At 38.4% G+C, this 25284-nt stretch overlaps 3 protein-coding genes across 15 annotated transcripts in view; 1 reads left to right on the top strand and 2 right to left on the bottom strand.

The window, feature by feature from the left end:
• CCDC110 (coiled-coil domain containing 110) overlaps window positions 1-8906 on the top strand; it is a 32155-nt gene extending 23249 nt beyond the window's left edge. For all 7 annotated transcript variants that reach the window (XM_055276570.2, XM_063637668.1, XM_055276566.2 and 4 more), the window contains one exon: window positions 8551-8906. In XM_055276570.2, coding sequence (XP_055132545.1) covers window positions 8551-8612 — 62 coding nt within the window. In that variant the 3' untranslated portion in view covers window positions 8613-8906. The remainder of the gene's footprint in view (window positions 1-8550) is intronic.
• Window positions 23-25064, bottom strand: CFAP96 (cilia and flagella associated protein 96). 7 transcript variants are annotated; one of them, XM_055276597.2, is made up of 8 exons: window positions 24946-25064; window positions 21220-21397; window positions 18186-18405; window positions 14155-14292; window positions 13979-14054; window positions 12065-12244; window positions 8966-9132; window positions 23-266 (listed from the first exon to the last, which is right to left on the bottom strand). In XM_055276597.2, the coding sequence occupies exons 2-8, from the start codon at window positions 21317-21319 to the stop codon at window positions 218-220; spliced, it is 930 nt and encodes a 309-aa protein (XP_055132572.1). In that variant the 5' UTR covers window positions 21320-21397; window positions 24946-25064; the 3' UTR covers window positions 23-217. The 7 variants fall into 7 exon arrangements, with proteins under 7 accessions (XP_055132572.1, XP_055132577.1, XP_055132578.1 ...); XM_055276602.1 differs by having other exon boundaries at window positions 24965-25064; XM_055276603.1 differs by having other exon boundaries at window positions 21220-21400; window positions 24965-25061.
• The window catches only part of ANKRD37 (ankyrin repeat domain 37), a 29747-nt gene continuing 29094 nt past the window's right edge, over window positions 24632-25284 (bottom strand). The window contains exon 8 of the mRNA XM_063637763.1: window positions 24632-25177. The gene's annotated coding sequence lies outside the window, so the exon portion shown is untranslated. The remainder of the gene's footprint in view (window positions 25178-25284) is intronic.

Here is a 25284-nt window from a genome sequence, read left to right as displayed (position 1 = left end):
AAAACATAAAACAACAACCACATGTTATTAGCAAATACTATTTATTAATTATAAGTAGTAGTATTAAAATAAGGAAGAGAATTAGAGTTGCAGGCTTAAATTTCTTTTAACTTCTTGAGCTATCTGCTCTATAACAGCTTATATTTTTTCAAATAATTAGCTCTTGATAATGAATTACTCATAGTTAAGATCTAGAAAGCTACTTGTCTTCCGGTTGCTAATAGGATGGTACTGAAGCAGTCTTGTAGTTCTTTGAATTTAGTGCCCTAAAATTGGAAAATAAACACACATTAATTTTATAGGTACAAGTCAAATACCTGTACATTCTTTTTTTTTTACAAACATTAACTATTTTATTATGATAAAAGTGATGCATACTCATTTTAGAAAATACAGCTAAACCCACACATAGAAAATTATTTATAGTTTTGCCACCCAAAGATAATTACAATTGATACTTATGTATCAACCATCTGTGCACTGACACATCCCTAACATCAAAATGGAAGCATCTAGCATATATTGTTTGTGATCCTGAAAGGTGCATTCTTCTGTTAATATGTAGCTATCTCTAATTTTCCAGCTATTATGTAGAATAAGATTCAGCAAACCTTAATGAAACTTATGGTCACAAAGAAATATAAGAGTAGATTCCTGACCAGGGTTCACATCCACCAATTTTCTACATTGAGAGTTTGGTAACTTGATTTACCTAATTGCAACAATGATTATTTAATTGTATTTCATCTTGCTTGTCATTTTGTAATCTAAACATCATTTTCTTTTTTTTTTTATTATACTTTAGGTTTTAGGGTACATGTGCACAATGTGCAGGTTTGTTACATATGTATCCATGTGCCATGTTGTTTTGCTGCACCCATTAACTCATCATTTAGCATTAGGTATATCTCCTACTGCTGTCCCTCCCGCCTCCCCCCACCCCACAACAGTCCCCGGAGTGTGATGTTCCCCTTCCTGTGTCCATGACTTCTCATTGTTCAACTCCCACCTATGAGTGAGAACATGCAGTGTTTGGTTTTTTGTCCTTGCGATAGTTTACTGAGAATGATGTTTTCCAGTTTCATCCATGTCCCTACAAAGGACATGAACTCATCATTTTTTATGGCTGCATAGTATTCCATGGTGTATATGTGCCACATTTTCTTAATCCAGTCTATCGTTGTTGGACATTTGGGTTGGTTCCAACTCTTTGCTATTGTGAATAGTGCCACAATAAACATACGTGTGCATGTGTCTTTATAGCAGCATGATTTATAGTCCTTTGGGTATATACCCAGTAATGGGATGGCTGGGTCAAATGGTATTTCTAGTTCTAGATCCCTGAGGAATCGCCACACTGACTTCCACAATGGTTGAACTAGTTTACAGTCCCACCAACAGTGTAAAAGTGTTCCTATTTTTCCACATCCTCTCCAGCACCTGTTGTTTCCTGACTTTTTAATGATGGCCATTCTAATTGGTGTGAGATGGTATCTCACTGTGGTTTTGATTTGCATTTCTCTGATGGCCAGTGATGATGAGCATTTCTTCATGTGTTTTTTGGCTGCATAAATGTCTTCTTTTGAGAAGTGTCTGTTCATGTCCTTCGCTCACTTTTTAATGGGGTTGTTTGTTTTTTTCTTGTAAATTTGTTTGAGTTCATTGTAGATTCTGGGTATTAGCCCTTTGTCAGATGAGTAGGTTGCAACAATTTTCTCCCATTCTGTAGGTTGCCTGTTCACTCTGATGGTAGTTTCTTTTGCTGTGCAGAAGCTCTTTAGTTTAATGAGATCCCATTTGTCAATGTTGGCTTTTGTTGCCATTGCTTTTGGTGTTTTAGACATGAAGTCCTTGCCCACGCCTATGTCCTGAATGGTATTGCCTAGGTTTTCTTGTAGAGTTTTAATGGTTTTAGGTCTAACATTTAAGTCTTTAATCCATCTTGAATTAATTTTTGTATAAGGTATAAGGAAGGGATCCATTTTCAGCTTTCTACATATGGCTAGCCAGTTTTCCCAGCACCATTTATTAAATAGGGAATCCTTTCCCCATTGCTTGTTTTTGTCAGGTTTGTCAAAGATCAGATAGTTGTAGATATGTGGCATTATTTCTGAGGGCTCTGTTCTGTTCCATTGATCTATGTCTTTGTTGTGGTACCAGTACCATGCTGTTTTGGTTACTGTAGCCTTGTAGTATAGTTTGAAGTCAGGTAGCGTGATGCCTCCAGCTTTGTTCTTTTGGCTTAGGATTGACTTGGCGATGCGGGCTCTTTTTTGGTTCCATATGAAATTTAAAGTAGTTTTTTCCAATTCTGTGAAGAAAGTCATGGGTAGCTTGATGGGGATGGCATTGAATCTATAAATTACCTTGGGCAGTATGGCCATTTTCACGATACTGATTCTTCCAACCCATGAGCATGGAATGTTCTTCCATTTGTTTGTATCCTCTTTTATTTCATTGAGCAGTGGTTTGTAGTTCTCCTTGAAGAGGTCCTTCACATCCCTTGTAAGTTGGATTCCTAGGTATTTTATTCTCTTTGAAGCAATTGTGAATGGGAGTTCACTCATGATCTGGCTCTCTGTTTGTCTGTGATTGGTGTACAAGAATGCTTGTGATTTTTGTACATTGATTTTGTATCCTGAGACTTTGCTGAAGTTGCTAATCAGCTTAAGGAGATTTTGGGCTGAGACAATGGGGTTTTCTAGATATACAATCATGTCATCTGCAAACAGGGACAATTTGACTTCCTCTTTTCCTAATTGAATACCCTTTATTTCCTTCTCCTGCCTGATTACCCTGGCCAGAACTTCCAGCACTATGTTGAATAGGAGTGGTGAGAGAGGGCATCCCTGTCTTGTGCCAGTTTTCAAAGGGAATGCTTCCAGTTTTTGCCCATTCAGTATGATATTGGCTGTGGGTTTGTCATAGATAGCTCTTAGTATTTTGAGATACGTCCCTTCAATACCTAATTTATTGAGAGTTTTCAGCATGAAGGGTTGTTGAATTTTGTCAAAGGCCTTTTCTGCGTCTATTGAGATAATCATGTGGTTTTTGTCTTTGGTTCTGTTTATATGCTGGATTACATTTATTGATTTGTGTATGTTGAACCAGCCTTGCATCCCAGGGATGAAGCCCACTTGATCATGATGTATAAGCTTTTTGATGTGCTGCTGGATTCGGTTTCCCAGTATTTTATTGAGGATTTTTGCATCAATGTTCATCAAGGATATTGGTCTGAAATTCTCTTTTTTGGTTATGTCTCTGCCAGGCTTTGGTATCAGGACGATGCTGGCCTCATAAAATGTGTTAGGGAGGATTCCCTCTTTTTCTATTGATTGGAATAGTTTCAGAAGGAATGGTACCAGTTCCTCCTTGTACCTCTGGTAGAATTTGGCTGTGAATCCATCAGGTCCTGGACCCTTTTTGGTTGGTAAGCTATTGATTATTGCCACAATTTCAGAGCCTGTTAGTGGTCTATTCAGAGATTCAACTTCTTCCTGGTTTAGTCTTGGGAGGGTGTATTTGTCGAGGAATTTATCCATTTCTTCTAGATTTTCTAGTTTATTTGCATAGAGGTGTTTGTAGTATTCTCTGATGGTAGATTGTATTTCTGTGGGATCGGTAGTGATATCCCCTTTTTCATTTTTTATTGCATCTATTTGATTCTTCTCTCTTTTCTTCTTTATTAGTCTTGCTAGCGGTCTATCAATTTTGTTGATCTTTTCAAAAAACCAGCTCTTGGATTCATTAATTTTTTGAAGGGTTTTTTGTGTCTCTATTTCCTTCAGTTCTGCTCTGATTTTAGTTATTTCTAGCCTTCTGCTAGCTTTTGAATGTGTTTGCTCTTGCTTTTCTAGTTCTTTTAATTGTGATGTTAGGGTGTCAATTTTGGATCTTTCCTGCTTTCCCTTGTGGGCATTGAGTGCTATAAATTTCCCTCTACACACTGCTTTGAATGTGTCCCAGAAATTCTGGTATGTTGTGTCTTTGTTCTCGTTGGTTTCAAAGAACATCTTTGTTTCTGCCTTCATTTCATTATGTACCCAATAGTCATTCAGGAGCAGGTTGTTCAGTTTCCATGTAGTTGAGCAGTTTTGAGTGAGTTTATTAATCCTGAGTTCTAGTTTGATTGCAATTGTAAAGACCATCGAGGCTAGGAAGAAACTGCATCAACTAACGAGCAAAATAACCAACTAACATCATAATGACAGGATCAAATTCACACATAACAATATTAACTTTAAATGTAAATGGGCTAAATGCTCCAATTAAAAGACACAGACTGGCAAACTGGATAAGGAGTCAAGACCCATCAGTGTGCTGTATTCAGGAAACCCATCTCACGTGCAGAGACACACATAGACTCAAAATAAAGGGATGGAGGAAGATCTATCAAGCAAATGGAAAACAAAAAAAGGCAGGGGTTGCAATCCTAGTCTCTGATAAAATAGACTTTAAACCAACAAAGATCAAAAGAGACAAAGAAGGCCATTACATAATGGTAAAGGGATCAATTCAACAAGAAGAGCTAACTATCCTAAATATATATGCACCCAACACAGGGGCACCCAGATTCATAAAGCAAGTCCTGAGTGACCTACAAAGGGACTTAAACTCCCACACAATAATAGTGGGAGATTTTAACACCCCACTGTCAACATTAGACAGATCAATGAGACAGAAAGTTAACAAGGATATCCAGGAATTGAACTCAGCTCTGCACAAAGTGGACCTAATAGACATCTACAGAACTCTCCACCCCAAATCAACAGAATATACATTTTTTTCAGCACCACACCACACCTATTCCAAAATTGACCACATAGTTGGAAGTAAAGCTCTCTCTCTTTTTTTTTTTTTAAGACAGGGTCTCACTCTGTTGCCCAGGCTGGAGTGCAGTGGTGCAATCACAGTTCACTGCAACCTCAACCTCCTAGGCTTTCAAGCAATCCGCCTGCCTCAGCCGCCCAAGTAGCTGAAACTACAGGCATGTGCCATCATGCCTGGCTAATTTTTATATTTTTTGTAGAGACAGAGTTTTGCCATGTTGCCCAGGATGGTCTTAAAATCCTGGGCTCAAGCAATCTGCCTGCCTTGGCCTTCCAAAGTGCTGAGATTACACACATGAGCCACCATGCCCAGCCTATCTGTACATTCTTATAAAAACTTTTTTCATTAAAAAATTTAAAACAAATATACTTTGTAACATATTAACAATCCAAAATCAAAATTTTCTCATCAACTTAAAATACTTCATTTTATTAAAGCCATATATACTTAGAAGATACAATTTAAGAAGGAAAACAATTACGGAATCAATTTTAAATTCTACTGTCCAAAAGTTTACTGGTTTTAAAATTAGGGTAAAAGAAGCTAGAACTTGATTCAGGATAATGTTTTGATAATGTATTATAAAAAGAAAAGGATTTCAATAAATTCAAAATTACTAAACGGAAGATAAAATTGAGATTTTTCAAAAGAACAATCACTTATTCTTCTCTTTCTCCTTGCTCCAAACATATATGCTACAGCATCATAGAACTTTCTCAGGTTTATTCTCTGGATAGAAAAGGACGCACAGAAAACCTGAAATACTGGCCCCCTTCCCACACACAAAGTTCCATCTATCAGAGGGTGCGTGTGGTGAGGAAAATTCTAATTTTACCGTCTGTTTATTAGATGAAGTTGGGCAGAGTAGTGATAAGTGGCTTGCCAGAGGTTAAAGATTAAAAGGATAGAAAAAAGCTCCGTATCTTCCTGTTTCTAAGTCCAATACTTTACCAACTAGCCCACAGAGAATAGTATTCCTGTAGACAACAGTTTAAATTACATACATTTACCCTAATATCTGGGGGAATCGTGGTTCAGTGACACAGATAAGTTTTTGTTAATTCAGAAAATGTGAATTTTGCTAAGTCAAAATCAATTGTCCTTACTTATTCCACAAAATTGTCACCAAAGTGCTACAAAGAGTAGATAAAATATGCAAAAATCGGTCATCATCGTCATCTGTATTAGCTTATTATAATAAAACCCATATGGGTTAAGCTACCATTCAAAATGTATTTCCCGCCAGGCGCAGTGGCTCACACCTGTAATCCCAGCACTTAATCCCAGCACTTTGGGAGGCTGAGGCGGGCAGATCACCTGAGGTCAGGAGTTCGAGACCAGCCTGACCAACATGGCAAAACCCCGTCTCTACTAAAAATACAAAAATTAGCTGGGCATGGTGGTGGGCACCTGTAATACCAGCTACTTGGGGGGCTGAGACAGGAGAGTTGCTTGAACCTGGGAGGCGGAGGTTGCAGTGAGCCGAGATCACGCCATTCCACTCCAGCCTGGGTGACAAGAGTGAAACTCCGTCTCAGAAAAGGAAAAAAAGACAACATGTATTTCCAAAACCTGTTCCTTCAAACCCGTGTATAGTATCAGCAAGACATGGTAGGCTTGGAAAGCTTGAATTGGCTAATTATTACAGCTAAGAAGGACTATTCATTTCACCTACATTACCTCACTTATAATGGCATCTCATACATTAGTGATTTTGTATTAATTGCATAGTTCAACTTCTATTTGATGGTATCATAACAATTTAGAGCTGTTGTCAAAGCAGTATTGGAGTTTGGGGGGGTGATTATTTTATTTTACATAAAATGTGAATGTACTATGCTTCCAGTTAACTGCAGTGATACTATGTGACTGAAATTGAACTCACAGGAAAAACACTGGTTCTAGTATTCCTAATGAGATGCATACATGGCTTAATACAGATGTCACGGTATTGGAGGCCACTGAAATACACACAGCATTCTGTAGTTAATGCTAGTGACACATACAAGTGCTCAAGAAAAAACTTCACTTGACAAATGCTTTATCTGGGAAATATTGAGATAAATGTTTTGAAAAAATATAAAATCACACATAGCTATATGTAACAAAATAACTATCATACAAGGTATAACATATATGGAATGACTATAACACATAAAAGACAGGTTTGAGATAGGAGTTCAGTAGAAGCTCCATCTGAGGATATTAGCAGACTTCAGAGAAGAGATGATAGAAGATAGAAGGTAGAATGAACAACCTTACCGGCAATGTAGTAGAGTAGGTTAAAAAAAAGTACATGTATTTCATGAGGCTCAAGGAAAAGATACATGAAAATAACAAAGACAACAGGAAAGCAGCTTATAGCCACCTTACAAGGGGCTTCAGTTTTTTAAGCAAATGTTTGAAACTAGATGGCATCTCAAGCTAATTAGTCCCCATGAAACCAGAAGATAACTTCAATATTTTTTTTTTAGAGAAAACACATCTTAAAGTACATAAAATACAGTAAAATTATGTACATCACAAAAAATGTCGTGGGCTGTGGATACTATGTCTGAAGTAACAAACTATATACCATTTAAAATTTTCCTTATGTAAAATCATTTTTTTCTAATCTTGCAAACTCTCAACTTAAAATGTAGTGCTAGGTAGTCCCTGAATGATATAAAGCTTAAGATGCCCAGAAATTTTTTTTCAACTTAAGCAACTGACTAGATTAAAATAATTCAGTCAGAAAATTGGATACATATTGAAACTCTAAATGGATGTTGAGTGAGAGAATAAAGTGAAAAAAGGCCATTGTTAGGTATCCAGGGACCACACGATCTTCTCAATAGTCTCATGAGCAAGAAGAGCAGTACAAGTATGAACATCATCTAAGTTAGAGCACCCCAAATTATCAAAGTTTTAAGATAGTATCAACTTACTATGAAGTCTTCTTTCCCAAAATAATTCATGTATTCAAAATCATATTTCCGATTAGGTAAAAGTTAACACATAGCACTGGTATTTTTAATTTATAAAAATGTTAAGTAATTTGTCTTTAGCCGATTAGTTCTGCTGGTAAATACATTGTTCTAAAGAACTTAACGAGTAGTCAATCAGAAATACACCTTTGTGCCAGACGTGGTGGCTCACGCTTGTAATCCCAGCACTTTGGGAGGCTGAGGTGGGTGGATCACCTGAGGTTGGGAGTTCGAGACCAGCCTTACCAACATGGAATAATCCCATCTCTACTAAAAATACAAAATTAGCCGGGCATGGTGTTGCATGCCTGTAATCCCGGCTACTCGGGAGGCTGAGGCAGGGGAATCGCTTGAACCCGGGAGGCGGAGGTTATGGTGAGCCGAGATCACGCCATTTCACCCCAGCCTGGGGAATAAGAGCGAAACTCCGTCTCAGAAAAAAAAAGAAAAAAGAAATACATCTTTGTAATAAAGGGCAGTTTTATTTTTGTGAAATAATACTAATGTTAGTATTATAATTGCTGTCCCCAAGTGATAAAGATGTACTACTGTTTTTATAAAAGAATGTAAATTTAGTGTCCTTTAGACACAGAATAACTGATTGTTTTTACTCCAAAGAACTTTTTCAGTTTTGAGAGTATACAAAACCTGGATAAAATTGAAGTTTTAAGATACTTTGATAATATACTTTTTCTCAAAGCCTTATAGTTATGTTGGCATTTTTAATTAACCAGAATATTTTCTATTTTCATAGGTTATCTCAAAGTTAAAGAGACAGAACTCTCAAGCATCATTAGGATTTCTTACAATTGCTAAGAAACTCCCTTCGAGAATTAGCCAATGTTAATGTGTACTGCTAACTGAACTATGAATATCTAACTAGTCTCAAATAACTCATAATGAGGCGCTATAGATTTGCTTTAAAAATTATGCACAGAATGGTTTGGTGCAGATAACTTAAGCTTTTTCAGCTGGGAATTTCAGAAGATGGGGGAGAACTTCTACAAGGGAGGGCAGGTACCTGTACATGGAAGGTGCTGAGATGTCTAAAGTCACCCACATTTGTCATTTTAAAAAGTATATATAAATAAAAGATACTATTTTGAAGAAGTATAAAAGTTGGAAACAATTTTTTCTTGGTTTGTAAGCTAAGTGTAAGATATTCCCACCTTCTGACATTCAAAGTCATTATACTTTCAACTGGTCTGCTTTTTGGTCCACTTGGTGGGTGGAAAATCTTATCGTCTTTGCCAGAAATATTTGCCAATTTAGCCACATAAGGGTCAGCAGAATGTGATGGGTAAGGATCAAATGTTCCTGCCTTCATTCCACCAGGCTGCGAAGAAAAATGAGACAACTTAATGTGATTTTGTAAAATGCCTCTACAAAATTAGCTTGTGAAGAAGTTCATACATATTTTTGTAATCTGCGGAGTTGGTTTTAAAGAAAATGATACCGTTTAATTCAAATACCACCAAAAGGTCTCCCTACCACCAACTTTATAGGGTCAAAACACCATAATCCAAAAGCTCTCTATAAAAATGACAGTGTTTATAGTCAGGTAACAGTCTAAACTATTGCCAAGCATTAATATTTTAGAGTTTATCAGACCAGGCTATCACTTAGTTAGAAAGTGAGTCTATTAGTAAGGGAAATCCTAGGTCAGATGTATTTTGATAGACAATGGGGAACAAGGAGTGTGGCACAACATGAGTTTACTAAATGCCAGTCAATGAGGATACTTTAAAAAAAGTAATAAGCAATAGCACATAGAAATAGAAAGTGAGAGGAAAATGCGATCTACTTTACTTGTCTTGTAGTCTATTAAGAGAAGTCAATCAAAATATTTTTCAACCTGTACACAAGACAGAAATATTTGTTTTGACTTCTTAAACTGATTTGACAGAATTTTAACTTTATATTCTATATAATCACAGGAAAATTCTATAGAATCATAATAACCCATTTAATTAGGCACCTTTTCTTGTAGTATCTATGCCAAATATACATGAAGATTTAATTCATTTGAAAGATACAGTTATAAGTTTTCAAGTTTTCCAGATTGAAGACACATGGATTATTTTAAAGCTTACAATAACAAGAAAACTTAAAAAGTTTAAATAAATTAATTTAAAAGTATAAAAGCAAAATGAATGAATTAAAAATAGAAAAACATAGGTTAAATAAACCCAAGTGAGGCTTTAAAAAGTAAGTTAATAGCTAAATCTGTAATAGAATTAAGAATGAAAAAGAAGTGAGGAAAGTCTATACCTATACTTAATATGAAAAATATAAAATAGGCCAGGCGTGGTGGCTCACGCCTGTAATCCCAGCACTTTGGGAGGCTGAGGCAGATGGGTCACCTGAGGTCAGGAGTTCAAGACCAGCCTGGCCAACATGGTGAAAACCTGTCTCTACTAAAAATACAAAAATTAGCCAGGCTTGGTGGCACACTCCTGTAATCCTAGCTCTTAGGGAGGCTGAGGCAAGAGAATTGCTTGAATTGAACCTACGAGGCAGAGGTTGCAGTGAGCCAAGATCGTGCCACTGCACTCCAGCCTGGGCAACAGAGCAAGACTCTGTCTCAAAAAAAAAAAAAAAAAAATATATATATATATATATATATATATACACATATAAAAAATAATATTTCTGTAAACCCCAAAAACCTGAATGAAATGACTGATTTTGTAAGAAAATATAATCTACATTGACCAAAAAGAGATAGAAAACCTACACAAAACAGATGGAGAAAGAAATGTAAGAATTGAGAAAATTAGCAGAGCCACCCTGTAATACAGCTAAGCTCAGAACGCTTCACTGTGTGAATTCTTTCATGTCTTCAAAAAGCTGATATTTCTAATGCTATTAAACTGCTATAGAACATAGAAAAACAAAGAAATTACCCCCATTGCTTTAAGATGCCTGCATCCACTTGTACCAAAACAGAACAAGGCATATACATAGTTTTAAAAATATAGACCAATCACACTTCAAATTATTCATGCAAAAATAATAAAATATTAGCAAATAAAACACAGTATTATATTTTACGATTAATACAACACAGCCAAGTGAGATTCATTTCAAGAAATATTGTTATTCAGCTTATGACAAGTAAAAAGTGGGGAGTGAAGGGATAGTCTAAATAGATTACACCATTTGGTAAAATTCAACGTATATTCAATAAAATTCAGCATTAAATTCAGATTAAAAAAAATTGTTTTCAACACAAATAACAAAACAAGAGTAGTACCCTTAATATATGGAGAGATCTTATAAGGTAGCTTACAATATTAAAAACATAAACTTTGAAATACAAAGTCTGCAAGAAAAATGAAGAGGCAATTTACAGAAAAAAAGGTACTGACTAACGTTTATAAACTGCTGGAGCATTTTAATTTTGATTCTCACTTGTTAACTTCTGCAGCAGGAAAATAGTTAATTTTAATTGCCATTCCAAAAACTAAAAGATGGTTTGGCTTTTTATGGTTTTAAGAAAAACTAGACCTAGGGTCTAGAGAAGCATTTCAAAAATTCATTATGAATTCACCAGGCGTGGTTGCACGTGCCTGTAATCTCAGCTACCCTGGAGAATTGCTTGAACTTGAGAGGCGGAGCTTGCAGCGAGCCTAGATCATGCCACTGCAGTCCAGCCTGGGCAACAGAGTGAGACTCCGTCTCAAAAAAAAAAAATTATTATAAATTCAAATACATTTGAAGAGACTAATAATTTTTTTTTTTTTTTTTTTTTTTTTTTTTTTTTTTTTTTTTTTTTTTTGAGACGGAGTCTCGCTCTGTCGCCCAGGCTGGAGTGCAGTGGCGCGATCTCGGCTCACTGCAAGCTCCGCCTCCTGGGTTCACGCCATTCTCCTGCCTCAGCCTCTCTGAGTAGCTGGGACTACAGGCGCCCGCCACGACGCCCGGCTAATTTTTTGTATTTTTAGTAGAGACGGGGTTTCACCGTGGTCTCGATCTCCTGACCTCGTGATCCGCCCGCCTCAGCCTCCCAAAGTGCTGGGATTACAAGCGTGAGCCACCGCGCCCGGCCGAAGAGACTAATAATTACTTCATGACAAGGGCTTCATTATCCCCTACATTATTCATACTTGGTGATTTCATGTAATTTTGTAAAAACAGGTCCGATGATTCTTGGTATCCATACGAACAAAAGTTTATTATTTACATGGGAAAAAAATCATTTGACAGCAAGAGACAGTATTTCTTTATAATACTTAATTTTTTTCATCCTAAAATTGTAAACTTACCTTTTTACCAGGAGAAGAAGGTTTAAAAGCGTTTGAAATTGATTCTTTCTTCTCTTCTTTTTTAATTGGTGGTAAAGTTTCCTCAGAAAAATAAGGATTAGCGTCAAAATAGTCCCTTGGGTGAAGATTTAACTTAAACGGTGCTCCTTTAAGTAAACGATGGTGTTCTTCATTTGCTTTCTGTAAATTAAAGAGTTTGAAATTACATAGCATAAATTTCACAAATTGAAAATAACCCAGAGTTAAATCTTTTACATTTTAATATAAACATGATTCTTAAATCCATCCTGCTGGGTGTACTTTTTTAAAACATTAATTTGCAATAAAATAAAACATTGATTTGCTATGTTCTATTTTTATGATACAAAAGATATGCCTACTTACAAACAGAACTATGCTTATTCATTTTGGATACAAATTTATTTGCGATCCTGAGACCTTATCACTTGAACGAATCTATATTAACTATCTGGGCAGTATGATGCAGTACAACAAGACTTGTCTCTAGTTCAAGCCCTTCCTGCTTTGTAGCATTTCTGAGACTCTGGGAAAGTTACATTTTAGTGTCACATCTTCTTCGACTGTAAATGAAGACATTATTATTCCCCACTTAATGCTGTTGTAAAGATTACATGAGATTATGTATATATATGATTTTATATGTATATATGAGATATGTATATAACATTTTTATAATTTAAAAAAATTATATATAAGATTATGTATATATATCACATATATGTGTATATATCTCACATATACATATATCTCATATATACGATATATATACATATATGTATATGTGTATATGTGAGATATGTATATACATTTTTATAATTTTTAAAAATATTTTATATGTATATATGAGATTATATATGTGTATTGATTATATATATATAATCTCATATATGTATACATATATATAATCTCATAATATATATATGAGATTATATATATGTATATATGACATTCCCCATATAAGTAAACAGGTCTCATTATAAGTCAGATATGGTACACAGTGAGTGTAAGAGGCATATGCTAGTACATTTTAGTTTTTATCTCTGCCATTTAATAAAGTGAGCAGTTTTCTCCTATCCTTTCACTCTGTCTCCTCATAGGATTCAACCATTCTGTAACCTCCACTTTTTCCCATCACCCCCCAACTCCTCCATCCCATTTGCTCATCATAATGGCTTCTTGATCAGCCCAAAAGTATTACAATTACTTTTGCAGGCACAGATAGTAGGGTGTGGTGGGAATATGGCTAAGGGTCAGGATATGACTCTTTATTTAAAATAGAACATAGTTGATCAGGCCAGGCTAATAGAAGTTTCACAGCTAGTTTAGAGAGATGTAAAATAGATGTGGTAAAAACCATAGGAAGAGAGAAAATTCGCCCTGGAAGGAGCTGAGAGGATATACAGCAAGATATGAAAATCTAATAAAAGGGTAAAATTATCACAATCCACAAACATGAGTTTGCCACTGTCCCAGTGATATAAATAGATAGAACCAAACAAAATTAGATCTAAGTGAATTATTATTATTATTATTATTTTTGAGACGGAGTCTCGTTCTGTCACTGAGGCTGGAGTGCAGTCGTGCGATCTTGGCTCACTGCAACCTCCGTATCCTGGGTTCAAGCGGTTCTCCTGCCTCAGCCTCCTGAGTAGCTGGGATTACAGGCGCCCGCCACCACACCTGGCTAATTTTTGTAAGATTAGTAGAGACGGGGTTTCACCATGTGGGTCAGGCTGGTCTCAAACTCCTGACCTCGTGATCCGCCCATCTTGGCCACCCAAAGTGCTGGGATTACAGGTGTGAGCCACCGCGCCCGGCCTCAAGTGAATTATTAATATCGAGTTAACTATTTAAATAAAGGAAAGGTTGAAACATTCAAAACAGATTTTTTACCTTATAATTTAGTTTTGCTGCATCATAGAAGTCGGCAGAGTGTGAAAACTGTTTACCTATGGTAATATTTGCATAGCTAAGGAAGCAAAGTAAGTAATGGTGACTTCAGAGTTCAGAAATTTAATTTTTTTAAATTTCAAAACAAATGATATGACAAAGTATTAAAAATATCTTACCCATATCCAGTTCCTTTCTTTCCCGGGTTTGTGTATAAATTCTTTCCAGGTGCCTTATATTTTTCTCGAGGTTTTGACTGTGTGCTGAAAAATGGGACTGGACCACCTATTGTTCCATAGTAGCTTCCTAAGCCACATCTTAAATATAATTTTTTGATGTTTTAAAAGGAGGAGTTTAAAATGGCAAAGTTTAAGTCTATTTTATCATAATTTTTAAACAGATTAAAAAAAGAGAAAAAAATGCTAGTTTTAATCTAATTTCATTTTCCTCATTCTTAAGCCATAGATTTTGACATGAGATATGTTTCTAATATTTTTATTATTATAAACATTCTACAAAAAATAGAACTGCATAATTCTTAGGAAGTTAGAATCATTCTCATTAATTCAGTTAACTATAACAATAAACAGAGTCTTTTGTGTTTTTAGATTAATTTATGGACACTTTATGGCAAGTTAGCTAATAAATGGCTAATTACTTCTGACTATCCACCCACCAGAAACTACACTTACAAAACAAATACTTAAGACTGCTGTTTCCACTACTGACAGAAAGTGACTCATGGAATTTGGGTGCTAATTTTCTTCTGTTTGGTTTATATCCCATAACTTTACTGTAGAAAAAATTAACCAAACATTTTCTTTTCTTCCATTTTAATGTTAAATTTTCTGGGCACACAGTATCTATGTAAAATCATCAGAGTATTTACTATCTAGCACTTTAACAAAATTTTTCTTAAAACTTCCACAATAAGGGTAACTATTGTTAGCAACAGTCACAGTCTCTAATTCTTAAGTTAACATTGAAGTAAACAAATTTTAATAATCAGAAAAATGTCTACAAGACAAATGAAACCTTACTACTATCAAAACTTGACACTGTTCATACATCTGAGTTAAAAATTTCAAAAACTAGAAAGACATCAACATTGATTGCTTATTGTCAATACCTTCAGTCTACAAATGGTAGGAAAGCATATTTTAATTAATCCCTCTTTATGAACCTATATAATGAAATTCTAAAATACAACAAGGAAATAGAGCAGGGATAATGCAGATAAAGGAGAACTATTCACAGACAGGCATAATTTACCCAAAATGTGATTTAACGCAAGCATTAAAAGTCATTCTATTTAGAATTTATTAAATGCCTACGGTTCCGGGGATGGCCGTGGTGGCTCACGTATGTAATCCCAGCACTTTGGGAGGCTGAGGTGGGCAGATCACCTGAGGTCAGGAGTTTGAGACCAGGCTGGCCAGCATGGCGAAACCCATCTCTACTAAAAATACAAAAAAACTAGCCGGGCGTGGTGGTCTGTGCCTGTCATCCCAGCTACTTGGGAGGCTGAGGCAGGAGAATCTCGCTTGAACCTGGGAGGCAGAGATTGCAGTGAGCTGAGATCGCGCCACTGCACTCCAGCTTGGATGACAGAGCCAGACTCCATCTCACAAAAATAAATAAATAAATACACAAATACATAAATAAATAAATAAATAAATAATTAACCTACGGTTCCATAATTTGGTATTGAATAAGTACCTGTATAAGGGTTCTTATTTATAACACCAGTCTCTCTTTTTGGAAACACTTTCTGTATCCACTAAATTACAGATGTTTTTCACATATCTGTGAATTATTTTAAAAAAGAAAAGCTAGTCTAATTATAAAACTGGTATTATTTCTTGGCTGACAGATGAATATAAGCATATTATAAACTAATGTATCAAGGTAGCAATTTCCAATTATTACCACGAGTCAAACTTTATCACAGGCAGGAGAAAAGACTGAAAAATAGGAAAAAGTTATTTCACACATTACATGAAAAAGAAATAAAGTAGTGACAGAAGGAAAAAATCACATTTTTAAAATTTATATCTAAGAAAATGAAAAATTTCAAGAAACAGTAGCAATAATAAATAATTCAAATCTATCCAAAGTGTCAAAAGGTAGAAAAAGATGAAATTAAAGAAAAGAAGAAAATCCTCACTCTTTTTTTATTTTTTTTCAGACACGGTCTCACTCTGTTGCCCAGGCTGCAGTGTAGTGACACAATCTTAGCTCACTGCAGCCTCAAACTCCTGGCTCAAGCGTTCCCTGCAACCTCAGCCTCCCGAGTAGCTGGGACTAAAGTCATGCATCACCACGCTGGCTTAATTTTTGTATATTTTGTAGAGGTGGATTTTTGTCATGTTGCCCAGACTGGTCTCAAACTCCTAGACTCAAGCAATCCATCCACCTCAGCCTCCCAAGGTGCTGGGATTACAGGCATGAGCCACTGCGCTCACCAAAAATCCTCACTCTTTTTTTGTTTTGTTGTTTTGTTTTTGAGACAGAGTCTCTGTCGCCCAGGCTGGAGTCCAGGGGCACAATCTCAGCTCACTGCAGCCTCTGCCTCCTGGGTTCAAGTGATTCTCCTGCCTCGGCCTCCCGAGTAGCTGGGGTTACAGGCACCCGCCACCATGCCTGGCTAATTTTTATATTTTTAGTAGAGACGGGGTTTCACCATGTTGGCCATGCTGGTCTCAAACTCCTGACCTCAGGTGATCCGCCTGCCTCGGCCTCCCAAAGTGCTGGGATTACAGGCGTGAGCCACCATCCCCGGCCAAAAATCCTCACTCTTAATAGAGACAATAATTTTGGCTGATGTTGCCTACTAGAATTAGATGGAAGTATAAGTTATACAAAGTAGTTTTACTAGTCTCAAAAAACACAGTAAATAAGCACAAAATTAGACTTCGGTTATCATCTATCAAATTAATAAATTGAGAGACTCAAAGCTTTGAGTGTAAATGAACATTACTTTTTTTTTTTTTTTTTTGAGATGGAATCTCGCTCTGTCATCCAGGCTGGAGTGCAGTGGTGTGATCTCGGCTCACTGCAACCTCAGGCTCTGGAGTTAAAGTGAGATTCTCCTGCCTCAGCCTCCTGAGTAGCTGGGACTACAGGTGCATGCCACCATGCCCGACTAATTTTTTGTGATTTTAGTTTGTATTTTTAGTAGGGATGGTGTTTCAATGAACATTACGTTTTAAGTCTCAGTTATATAACATTACATTGACTTCATGGTCTAATGTTAAACTAATTTAAAGGGAACATTGACAGTTGTCACAACTAAGATATTGTTAAACCTCATGAGTATATCTTCACAATAATTTAAAAATAATGAATTTTTGATCAATTATTTTCTTCATCAAAAAAGAATTTCTGGCCAGGCATGGCCCAGAACCCTCCTCCAGTTGAACCCAGGAGGCAGAGGTTGCAGTAAGCCAAGATCATGCCACTGCACTCCAGCCTGGGCAACAGAGCAAGACTCCGTCTCAAAAAACAACAACAAAAATTTATCCTAATTACATATTTTTTTCTTTTTTTTAGACAAGGTCTTGCTCTGACATCCAGGCTGGAGTGCAGTGGCTCAATCATAGCTCACTGTAACCTCAAACTCCCGGGCTCAAGGGACCCTCCCACCTCAGCCTCCTGCGTAGCTGAGACTACAGGCATGTTGCTACCACACCTAGCTAATTTTTTAACTTTTGTAGAGATGGGGTCTCTCTATATTGCCCAGGCTGGTCTCAAACTCCTGGCCTCAAGCATTCCTCCTAGCTCGGCCTCCAAAAGTGCTGGGATTATAGGCATGAGCCACTGCACCCAGCCTCATATTTTTATTTATACTTCTTTAACAGCAGAAAAAATAGTCAGGGGCATAGACATGATAATTAAAGGCAGTTTTTTCCTCCAATCTGACTTTGCAAGGTTTTTGAACAAATTTTATTATTTAGGTTGTTTTTATTATATCAACAAATAGACCATAGTGATATAGATAATCCAAAATTTAATATGATAATGAGAATATATTTAATCAAGATTACTTGTCAATCTAAATCATCCAATACAACTATCTCCACCTAAGACAAACTAAGAATAATACTTAAAAATTCATCTTACATAAGTAAGTCCTACAGAAAAACAAATATTTAATTTAGGGATAAAGGTGCAGGAAATATATTTTTGACTTTTCCCAAAAAACACTTACAGCTTTTTCTCTCCACTACTAGGGAGGAAGGCTTTGCCTAGATTTTTTTTGGCTGCTTCCATCATATCCCGTCTCCTCACTTGATTCAGATTTATGTAGCCTTCACCTTCAAAAATCCTTACAAAATGGGGGTCAAAATAACCTGCCTGAAGATCTGACATTTCTTTGGATCCTCCAGGTAGCATCTGTTTATTTTTGCTTGCAGCCTCATTAAAGGGTCCTTTAAAAATAAATTAGGCATATTATAATTTTGAGCTGACTAGCAATTAAAGGACATGAAAAATAAGATAACAATTTCCAAATATGATTTGGGCCAATTATGAATTTTGAGCTCTAAAGCACTGTTTCAAAATATTCCCTGAAAGCTCTGTGTGAATGGCTATCTTGACAATGAGACCTAAGTGGTTTTCATCCAAACATGTTAATATGTAAGGTCTTGGTTATACACTCTGAGTTTTGGAGCTGGTAGAGACCTTAAAGTGATCTAATTCAATGTTTCTCCAACTACAGACTAGAAAGCACTGTGTGAGATGTCAGTGAGAGTGTGTGTGTAGGTCGTGTGTGAGATGTCAGTGAGAGTGTGTGCGTAGGTCGAAGAGAAGGGTGTTTCATACTCAAATTGAAGCAATTCCTCTCTGGGGCATATACTCAAGACGCATGAATGTCTGTGGCCACTAAAAGACGTTAACAAGAATGTTCATAGCAGTTTTATTCACAATGATCAAAAACATAAAACAGCCCAAATGTCCATCAACAGGAGAACAGATTTTTAAACTGTGGAATTTATACAGTGAAATACTAGTAGCCCAGTAATTTTTTAAAGGCTGTTTTAATAAGTATTTAGAACTTCTTTCATAATTTAGATCTAGGAGAGCTCTATTTGAGGAGAGCTTCGGAAACATGGAGAATTTTTTGAAGTGCACACAATCCTTAATTCAATTGGCTATTAAAATGTGAATCTGTATCACTGACTTTTTTTTTTTTTTTTTTGAGACGGAGTCTCACTCTATTGCCCAGGCTGGAGTACAGTGGCACGATCTCAGCTCACTGCAACCTCTGCCTCCCAGGTTCAAGTGATTCTCCTGCCTCAGCCTCCCAAGTAGCTGGGACTACAGGTGTGCACCACCACGCCTGGCTAATTTTTGTATTTTTAGTAGAGACAGGGTTTCACCATATTGGTCAGTCTGATCTTGAACTCCTGACCTCGTGATCCACCCGCCTCGGCCTCCCAAAGTGCTGGGATTACAGGCATGAGCCACCACACCCGGCCTGTATCACTGAGTTTTTTAAACTTTTTTTTTTTTTTTTTTGACTAGGTCTCCTTCTGTCACCCAGACTGGAATGCAGTGGTGTGACCATGGCTCACTACAGCCTCAACCTCCTGGGCTTAACTTCCTGCCTCAGCCTCCCAAGTAGCTGAGACTATAGGCGCAGGACACCATGCCCAGCTAATTTTTGTATTTTTTGTAGAGACAGGGTCTCACTATGTTGTCTAGGCTTGTCTTGAACTCCTGGCCTCAAGCAATCCTCCTGCTACTACCTCCCGAAGTGCTGGGATTACAGCTGTGAGCCACCACACCTGGCCAACTTCAATTTTTGAAAAGGTAATACAGGCCGGGCGCGGTGGCTCACGCTTGTAATCCCAGCACTTTGGGAGGCCGAGGCGGGCGGATCACGAGGTCAGGAGATCGAGACCACGGTGAAACCCCGTCTCTACTAAAACTACAAAAAATTAGCCGGGCGTGGTGGCGGGCGCCTGTAGTCCCAGCTACTCGGAGAGGCTGAGACGGGAGAATGGCGTGAACCCGGGAGGCGGAGCTTGCAGTGAGCCGAGACTGCGCCACTGCACTCCAGCCTGGGCGACAGAGCGAGACTCCGTCTCAAAAAAAAAAAAAAAAAAAAAAAAAAAAAAAGAAAAGGTAATACATTCGAATAGTTCCAAATTCAAAAGTATAAACATTTTCACAAGAATTCTTTCTCCTGTACTTGGCCACCCAATTCTTCTTCCACAGGCAAAGAGACTATCATTTTGTTTCCCAAAGAATGTTCAGGTATGTTCAAGTGAATGTTTTCATGGACATCCTTTTTCATTTTTTTAAATGCTGTCTCTAAGCATTGTTAATGCTTAGCACACTATATAGACTATTCTGCACCTTGCTTTTTTATTTAACAATGTATCTTGGAGATATCTCCAAATCAGTGTTTTATTTTGTATTATTATATAGAAGTAATTGGATATCCAAAAATTGAACTGAGACATTTAAATATTTATGTATATTAGCTCTTTTTATTATTTATGACTTTTGTAAAAATCCCTCAGCCATTCACTTAGCATTTCATTTCTCAGGAAGGTAACAATGGATGGCCTTCTTGGATGCAAATGTAAATGCTGTTTGCATAGGGGAGTGTCCCATCTAACCAAAATATTCTGGGAGAAAACTGCCAGACACCTTTGAAAAGAAATAACATTACTTATGAGGACAATAAATGAGGATAGAGTACTCCAGTAAAAAAAGATTCCTATTCTCATAAAATAAAGTTCTTGCTGGGTGCTGTGGCTCATGCCTCTTAACCCCAGCACTACGGGAGGCTGAGGAGGGAGGATCTCGTGAGGTCAAGAGTTCAAGACCAGCCTAGGCAACACAGTGAGAGCCCCCCCACCACTCCACAAAGTGTTTAAAAATTAGCTGGGCATGGTAGTGTGTGCCTGTAGTCCAGGGACTCAGGAGACTGAGATGGGAGGATCCCTTGAGCCCAGGAGTTTGAGGATGCGGTGAGCTATAATCAGGCCACTGGCACTCCAGCCTGGTTAACAGAGATCTGTTTCTAAATAAATAAATAAATAAATGATATCGCTTAACTCCATTGAAATTTTACAAGTTAACAAACTTTAGAACTAAATGCTTTAAAATATAAACCATTAAAAAAATCATTTGATTTAAATATTAAATCAAATATTTAATATAAAATTAAATCTAAATTTTATATAGAAAATACCCACTATTCGTCCGTAGAGAAAAGCAAATATACTTACGATTAAATTGTGACACATATTTATCACCCACAGTAATATATTCCATCTCACTAAAGAGGCCAATCCTTTCCATGTCCGTTTTCCCTCCTTCGGCAGGCATGGTGGCGTCTGGTGGTGGTGCTCTCTATACCGCTAACTTCATAAGTTTCCCTAGGGTCACTTCTTTTATAGCAAAGTCCTACTTTACATTGAAAATAAAAATAAAAGGGAAAAGTTTAGAAAAAAGTGGTTACTAATTTCCAGTTCTAATTACTTTCAGTCTGAGAGTTTTAAGGCTTACTATAAAACAATAGCCTCGGCCGGGCGCGGTGGCTCACGCCTGTAATCCTAGCACTTTGGGAGGCCGAGGCGGGTGGATCATGAGGTCAGGAGATCGAGACCATCCTGGCTAACACGGTGAAACCCCGTTTCTACTAAAAGTACAAAAAATGAGCCGGGCGTGGTGGCAGGCGCCTGTAGTCCCAGCTACTCGGGAGGCTGAGGCAGGAGAATGGCCTGAACCCGGGAGGCAGAGCTTACAGTGAGCCAAGATTGTGCCACTGTACTCCAGCCTGGGCTACAGAGCAAGACTCCATCTCAAAAAAAAAAAAAAAAAAAAAAAAAAAAAAAAAAAAAACAATAGCCTCATACTCTATGGAGAAAGAACCTACTCTGTGGGGTGGGGGAAAATACTGGGATTCAAAATTATCCAGATGAGCCCTCCCCCTTGACTCTCCATGTGAAGTGCCCGCAAATTACAAAGGAATGTGCAAGATATCATCGATTACACTGCCATTTATCTGTTGGAAATGATAAAATTATTACTGTATGATGTATTATAAACAAATCCTTCTTTTGAGAAGTTCAGGGTAGATTTTAAAATCATAATTATATAAGGCAGACATTTTTCCAGTTTAAATACAATGATTTCAGCATCCTGCATTGTCCCTGATATTGAAAATATAACAGCTTTTCAGAATGCACAACACATCTAGGTATTACCCTACAATTCTTGGGGCTTTTTTCAAGTTTAAATAAACATAATAAATGTGTCATTGGCAAAATTATAAAGGGAATGGGGAAGAGAACAATTATTTAGGCAAGATAAAAAACAAGAACAAAAACAAAAATTCCACAATGAATTCTGAGTATTTGTTAACAGGTATACTTCAACTCTGAGCTTTCTTTGGAAATGACCACTTCAAGCAAAGGCGAAATATTAAACATGCAACTCTTTATGTAGAAATTAATTTTTTTTAAGACAGAGTCTCTTTTTTTTTTTTTTTTTTTTTAGACAGTCCCAGGCTGGAGTGCAGTGGCATGTTCTTGGCTCACTACAACCTCCGCCTCCCAGATTCAAGCGATTCTCCTGCCTTGGCCACCTGAGTAGCTGGATTATAGACACGCGCCACCATGCCCAGCTGTTTTTGTATTTTTAGTAGAGACAGGGTTTTATTATGTTGGCCAGGCTGGTCTGGAACTCCTGGCCTCAAGTGATCCACCCACCTCGGCCTCCCAAAGCGCTGAGATTACAGGCATGAGCCACCACGCTCTGCCAGAAATTAATTTTTAATAGTAGACATGTTCTTAAAAAAAAAGGAGGCCCAAGGAGCTAAGCTTACCTCCATCCCATCCTAAAGTTTTTAAAGCACCAACTATGAGCTAAGCACTGGGCATACACAAGTGAAGAAAACAAACATTGGGTTAGTCTTCACAGTTTGTAATCCAAAGTAAGAACCTTTTTTTTTTTTTTTTTTTTTTGAGACAGAGTTTCGCTCTTGTAGCCCAGGCTGGAGTGCAATAGCACGATCTCAGCTCACTGCAACCTCCGCTTCCCAGGTTCAAGCGATTCTTCTGCCTCAGCCTCCCAAGTAGCTGGGATTACAGATGTCTGCCACCACGCCCAGCTAACTTTGTATTTTTTTAGTAGAGACGGGGTTTCACCATGTTGGCCAGGCTGGTCTCAAACTCCTGACCTCAGGTGATCCACCTGCCTCGGCCTCCCAAAGTGCTGGGATTACAGGAGTGGGCCACCGCGCCCGGCTGGTAAGAACCTTTTACCTTAAATTTATTTATTTGCTTATTAAGATGGAGTCTCACTCTGTCACCCAGGCTGGAGTGTAGAGGCGCTATCTCAGCTCACTGCAACCTCCGCCTCCTGGGTTCAAGCAATTCTCCTGCCGCAGCCTCCTAAGTAGCTGGGACTACAGGCACCTGCCACCACGCCCGGCTGATTTTTGTATTTTTAGTAGAAACGGGGTTTCACCATGTTGGCCAGGCTGGTCTCAAACTCCTGACCTCAAGTGATTCACCTGCCTCGGCCTCCTAAAGTGCTGGGATTTCAGGCATGAGCCACCGCGCCCGGCCTTTTACCTTAAATTTAAAGCAAGCTGTTTGAGTGCCTCTCTGCAAGCCTGCCTGAAACTGGCTCACCTGAGCGTGAATCATTCCTAATATGTAACACCACAGGGGCAAATTCAGATTCATTTTAAACTAAAACATAAGCAAATACAACGCCCTTCCCCACATCCTACCTCTTCCATTAATCAGGGATGCTTTAAAACTAAACTTCAGTCAAGATTTAGTACTCTCATTTACCTTATATTTCAAAGCTCCACCCCTCTGCCCAACCACAAAGGATTCCTGTGCTGCTACTGGGGCCTAAATGTCTCAGGCCCTATATCAGCCAGCCTCATCTGTCACCATGGAAACCGCTGCTGTGGCCCCTTGGCTGTAATTGTTCTCTTTCCGTCCTCAGGCTGGGCTCTCTCCAGCTACAGGACCATTGTCCATGCCCTTTCTCTTTAGCCAGCTACTTCAGCGTGCCGACCTTTTCTCTCCCCACCCCACCCCTCGCCATTAACACTGATTCTTCGGACTGCTCAGTTTCTTAATCACTTCTTTAACTCCATCACAGCGGCATGTACTTCCTTCCAAGCCCTCATCGTGGTTGTCTGCTAGGTCATCATCTTACTTTCGTCGTGAGGAATCCTTTCACGAACGGTAACCCCGCGTCTGCGCAGCTCCCGGCACACAAGCCAGCCAGGGAGGAGGGAGGGAAGAAATTCTTGCCTAGAACTTTCCCACTACTTAACTTTTTTCTTATTAATTTTTTTTTTTTAAACGGAGTCTCGCTCTGTCGCCCAGGCTAGGAGTACAGTGGCGCTATCTTGGCTCTCTGCAGCCTCCGCCTCCCGGGTTCAAGCGATTCTCCTGTCTCAGCCTCCCGAGTAGCTGGGACTATAGGCACCCGCCACCACGCCTGGCTTTTTTTTTTTTTTTTCATTTTTAGCAGAGACGGGGTTCCACCATTTTGCCCAGGCTGGTCTTGAACTCCTGAGCTCGGGTGATGCGCCTGCCTTGGCCTCCCAATGCTGGGATTACAGGCGTGAGCCACCGTGCCCGGCCCCGCCACTACTTTTCTTGAGCAACATTTACAAAATTATTCATTCATTTATTTAATGACCCTTCGGGTCAAGCTTGCTGGTAGAAACTAGAAACACAGATTTAAGAAGGCACAGATGCTGCCCACAAGGAGCTTACAATCTATTAGACAAGAAAATAGAGCATAGCCGAATTATGGCACGTTCCCTTGGAAAAGGTACGGATAGAGTGTCGTGAGAGGTGAAGAAGGGGCAGAAAACTGGAGGGGGTGGATGAGGAGTCTATTTCTCAGGAAGGAAACGGAGGCTGGGAGGTGGCAGGTATCTAAGGGGCAAAACCTGGCGTCCGCGAGGACCAAGTCACCTCTCCTGAGGACACCCACTCCGACAGCCGAGATCGGGTTGCCCCAGCTCGTCCAGGTTAACTGTGCTGCGGGAGCGGCGAGGGTTTCCAGGTGCCCGCGACACGCCTGGGCTGCGAAGCGCCTCTGCACGTTCCACAACAGCTGGCGTTTATTGTATGATGTGTTGCCCCGGGTACGGGAGAATCCATTCCAAACACGCTGCGGGGGATACGAGGAGATTCGAATCCGCACCTAAGAACACGCGTCTGTAGGACAGAAAAGACTTAACTAACAGAATTCTTCAAACATAAGTCTTCGGCTACCCGCCCCGCCTCGCCGTCGGAGAGTTACTGTAGTGT

The sequence above is a fragment of the Symphalangus syndactylus genome, chromosome 4, assembly GCF_028878055.3.
Source record: "Symphalangus syndactylus isolate Jambi chromosome 4, NHGRI_mSymSyn1-v2.1_pri, whole genome shotgun sequence".
In the NCBI taxonomy this organism is placed as follows: Eukaryota; Metazoa; Chordata; class Mammalia; order Primates; family Hylobatidae; genus Symphalangus; species Symphalangus syndactylus.
Note: the sequence above shows the minus strand (reverse complement) of the source record. Positions and strands in the feature narration are given on the sequence as shown.